Source organism: Priapulus caudatus, unplaced genomic scaffold (assembly GCF_000485595.1).
Source record: "Priapulus caudatus unplaced genomic scaffold, Priapulus_caudatus-5.0.1 Scaffold251, whole genome shotgun sequence".
NCBI lineage: Eukaryota > Metazoa > Priapulida > Priapulimorpha > Priapulimorphida > Priapulidae > Priapulus > Priapulus caudatus.
This window is the reverse complement of record NW_014577312.1, coordinates 69,253-73,361: the sequence shown is the minus strand read 5'-3', so window position 1 is coordinate 73,361 and position 4,109 is coordinate 69,253. Positions and strand designations below refer to the sequence as shown.

The following is a 4,109-nucleotide window of genomic DNA, read 5'->3' as shown; positions in this document are numbered from 1 at the left end:
GTCCCTTCCTTTTGTGGTAGATCGTTCACCAAGTTTGAGGCCACACTTGTAAAATACCTATTAAAATTATTTGCAACAATTGCTTTGTCAAAACATACATTTTCTCCAATTTTTAGCCCTACCCCACCCAAATTACTGGTTCCCTTATTTTTCATCCCCATACTCTTTAAAGTCTGCCATAATTTTTTAGAGTCATTTTTGTGGTCCTCAACCTGTTCTGTATAGTAATTAGCCTTTGCTTGCTTAATTTTATTTTGAACTTTGTTTCTAAGCAATTTAAAATTCTTGTATGTAATTTCATCTTTACTCCTCTTATGAAGCAGTAATTTTCTATTTCTTTCCAGCATAATTGCTCCCTAATCTCACTATCAAACCATGGCTCAGTTCTTTGTTTTATTCTAACTTGTTTAATAGGGGCGACAGAGTCAATGGCCTCTAAAAGGTATTTTTTTTTTATTTGCCATGCATGCTCTATAGAATCCGCGTAAAAATTTTTTATACCATTGCTTCTCTTTTAACTTATCTCTAAATACCTCTCGACTATATGTTCTTAATGATCTAATTCTCCTAGTTTTATGCTTACCTATAACCTGTCTTGAAGTTTTCCTAGTACAGTAAGTTAAAAAATGATCACTCACTCCCTTGGCTATGATGCCCGATTGACTAATTTTGAGTGCATCAGAAACCATTATTAAATCGATGGCGGACTCACTTATATTAGTTACTCTAGTCGGAGTAGTGATTAGTTGTTTGAGATCATATTGGTAGCAGTAATCTTTAAGAGCTTATGTAGTTAGCCAAATTTAATTCATCACTGACTAATAAGACCAATCTTGTAATTTTTATCGGTTTAGAGAAGTTATCACAGATGCCAAAAGATCAGTACCATATGCATGCAAGGCCAGGGTAAACACAAACAATCCCACATGCAACAGTTAGTGATGAAATAATATATACAGTTACATCTGTACAAACGAGCTAAAAGTAGCTGAAACAGGAAAAGAAGAGTGATGCTAAGGGTCACATATCAGCTAAGAAACTACAGTTTTTCCTTACCACTTAGTGATCGATGTCTGAAAGTCAAACTTGTCAAGATCAATGAGAACCTGAAAGAGAAGAAATCTTCCACATCACCAACTTTGGATACAATAGTAACTATATATAAAATAATATATAAACTTGCACCACTTTATAATGCATAGAAAAACATTTAACCAACTCGTAAAAATACAAGAATCCATTGAACATATCTATGCTGACACGACCTTGTACAATTGTAATTATTAGGCAGTTTCAGGCATTATCAGGCATAATAAAAAATTTATTTTAGGCAGACGATGACTTGCAAGTAAGAAACACTACGGCCACATTACACCAGCACAGTATAATATGTAGCACGCCATTTCATCGCTGCAACATGACATCGCCTCGACATGCGCTGCGTCTCGCCTACTTACCTGACCGATTATGTTGCGACCACGAGCAAACATTCCAACCTGGTTCTTCACAGTGATATCCAGCGTCTTGTGTTTCAGCTCATCAATTGTTCCGGGATACTCGAGGCTACAGCAGTTTATACGTACATGTTAGTTAAAAAATAACACATGCAATATGCACACAAAATACCTAAACACCTACAAGATATAAATGATGTATGTGTTGTCTGTGTAAGTGGATTATGTAGAAAAATGTTGATTAAACACCGTTTTATGAGAACAATTTTATCCACACACGGATGAATACGTTGAAGTGATCTACGCTTGAATGTATAGGTATAACCAGTTCAACACTTAGTGTGGGGGAAAAACGAAGAAAAATAACAAGTGTTTTTCTATCCTTTTCCCGATTTATAGACATTGTCTCGTATGTACAGATCATGAATGAGAGAAGTAAAATAGTAAACAAAGCAATAATAGGTCATTACACAAAAACGAAGTCAGTAACGATGACACTTAATCAGGAGGCACCAGTTCCTACGTTTACAGCACACTTTCAGCAACTACACGTCAATGTGCTGCCACCTGGTGTGGAAAACTATACTTACGTCTCATCATACACTGGGTTGAGTGTGTTCTTTATCACTTGGGTTTTGCGTTTGCTGCTAGAGGTCTTGTCTGGCAGCAAATACACCCTCACGTATGGATCTGCCAAATCGTCATCGTCACATGCAAGCAGATCACTGTGAATTGAAAAAAAGTTGGTATACTGTCACGTTTCTTGAACCAATGTGGATGAGTGTTCACATTCAATGCACCAAACGCTTGCCTGAATCAGATAAAACATTAATGGCGAATGAACATAATAAACTACTGAAAGCACAGCATAATATTATTAATATTAGTAAAGCTAAATGATGTGAATTAGTAGCAGAATGGCTCAAGTGTATATCTGTCCTGCTCCTGTACTTCATGTATTTACTGAAAAGTTTACGGGTTCATAGGTTTACTGTAAAGATTAGTGACAGAGGTAAGGATACAGCACAAACTAAACCAAAACCAAACTCAGCCGAGGGCAACTAACCCGAGGAAAGCACTGAGTTTCATACCTGCACTTCTGCACCAGTATGATGAATCGCTTACGCTCCTTGCTATAACTCAGGGTGAGCTGAATCTGTCCCAAATGCTCATCCTTTCCTTTCTGATCAGCAACTCTGCAAACGTGAAAACAGCAATCAGTAACTTGCACACGCGAGCGGCTGTCGCAAGAATTTAGACTGACGTCGACATTCATATAGGCGAGAACTCGACATTACACTTCCAAGTGACTTTATTTGGTTTCTATGTCATACTATACTGATTACGCCTTTCATTTGACTCTATCTCCTATAAATACTTATTCTAACTTACTTGCCTTGTTGCTGCCTTGATAACATTCATTCCAATAAAATTACCAAGTACGTAAGTAGATAAGGATCAGTACTATGTACTAGACAGGTATAAAGGCGGTCTTATGTCGGGCTTGCGTGCCGACTCGACTGGAAGCAACTGGCTGCAATTCACTGCGACTGCAGTGCTTAGGTCGATCAACTGCGACGCGACTGCCTGCGACTGGCCGCCACTAGTTGCTCGGAATAGAACAGTGGGCAACTGGACGCAACTAGTCGCTGCCAATCGCTTCCAGTTGCTCGAAATCCAATTGCTTCCAGTCGAGTCGGCTCGCAAGCCCGACAAAAGCCCCCCTTAAGTAAGCAATCTGCGTGCCAGCATACCCGTCCGCATTCCTCTGACGCACAGACTCCATGGTAGATGTTGGTGACATCTCTGGTTTCCATGCAGGTGTAGCCGCTACTATTGGTTCTTCAACAACCTTCACCATTTCTTCTGATTGAAAACAGACAGAGAGAGCCTACATACATGGCAAGTATCTGACGGGTTTCATTCTGCATGAGTAGGATGAAGGTAGTGACCCGAAATGAATGAAAAATAAATGAAGTCACAGAGTTTATGTAAGGTATTTTAAATTATAAATATATTTTAAGATTAGATATGTATATCCCATGTATTTAGTCCAGCATATGTTAGAGTGAAGCCGGTGCAGGCTGATGCTTTGTGATTTTTCCACACTCCCACAACTTCTCCCTAACATATAATATTTCAATGTTATTCAACAGCTATAGACTATACACAGCAACAGCTATGTAATCTATTCCTACCCGCCAAAGTATACTTCTCCCTTTTGTGGTGTAGCTTATTTCTAACTTTGTAAATGGTACCTTATACAACGGTATCAAGCTGCAAGAGTAACCTTGACCAACATGTAGGTATAATAACCTTCCTATAGCTGTAGGTGTGACTATCAACTATACATGTATATTCTACCGGTACGTGTAACAAATGATTGTCTTCTTGGTGTATAATCGACCTGTAGGTATATATTACCTTCCTGTGGGTGTATAATCTACCTGTAGGTATATACATTACCTTCCTGTGGGTGTATAATCTACTTGTAGGTATATATATTACCTTCCTGTGAGTGTATAATCTACCTGGAGGTATATATATTACCTTCCTGTGGGTGTATAATCTACCTGTAGGTATATATATATATCCTACAAGTAGATTATACACCCACAGGAAGGTATATATTACCTTCCCGTGGGTGTATAATCT

General features: G+C 38.4%; 1 protein-coding gene across 1 annotated transcript in view; it reads right to left on the bottom strand.

Annotated features, from left to right (window-relative positions):
- LOC106808062 (extended synaptotagmin-2-like) overlaps positions 1-4,109 on the bottom strand; it is a gene marked incomplete in the record, with an annotated part of 41,305 nt that overhangs the window by 6,683 nt on the left and 30,513 nt on the right. Inside the window, 5 exon segments of the mRNA XM_014810620.1 lie at positions 1,057-1,106; positions 1,458-1,563; positions 2,045-2,179; positions 2,546-2,650; positions 3,209-3,320. Coding sequence (XP_014666106.1) covers positions 1,057-1,106; positions 1,458-1,563; positions 2,045-2,179; positions 2,546-2,650; positions 3,209-3,320 — 508 coding nt within the window.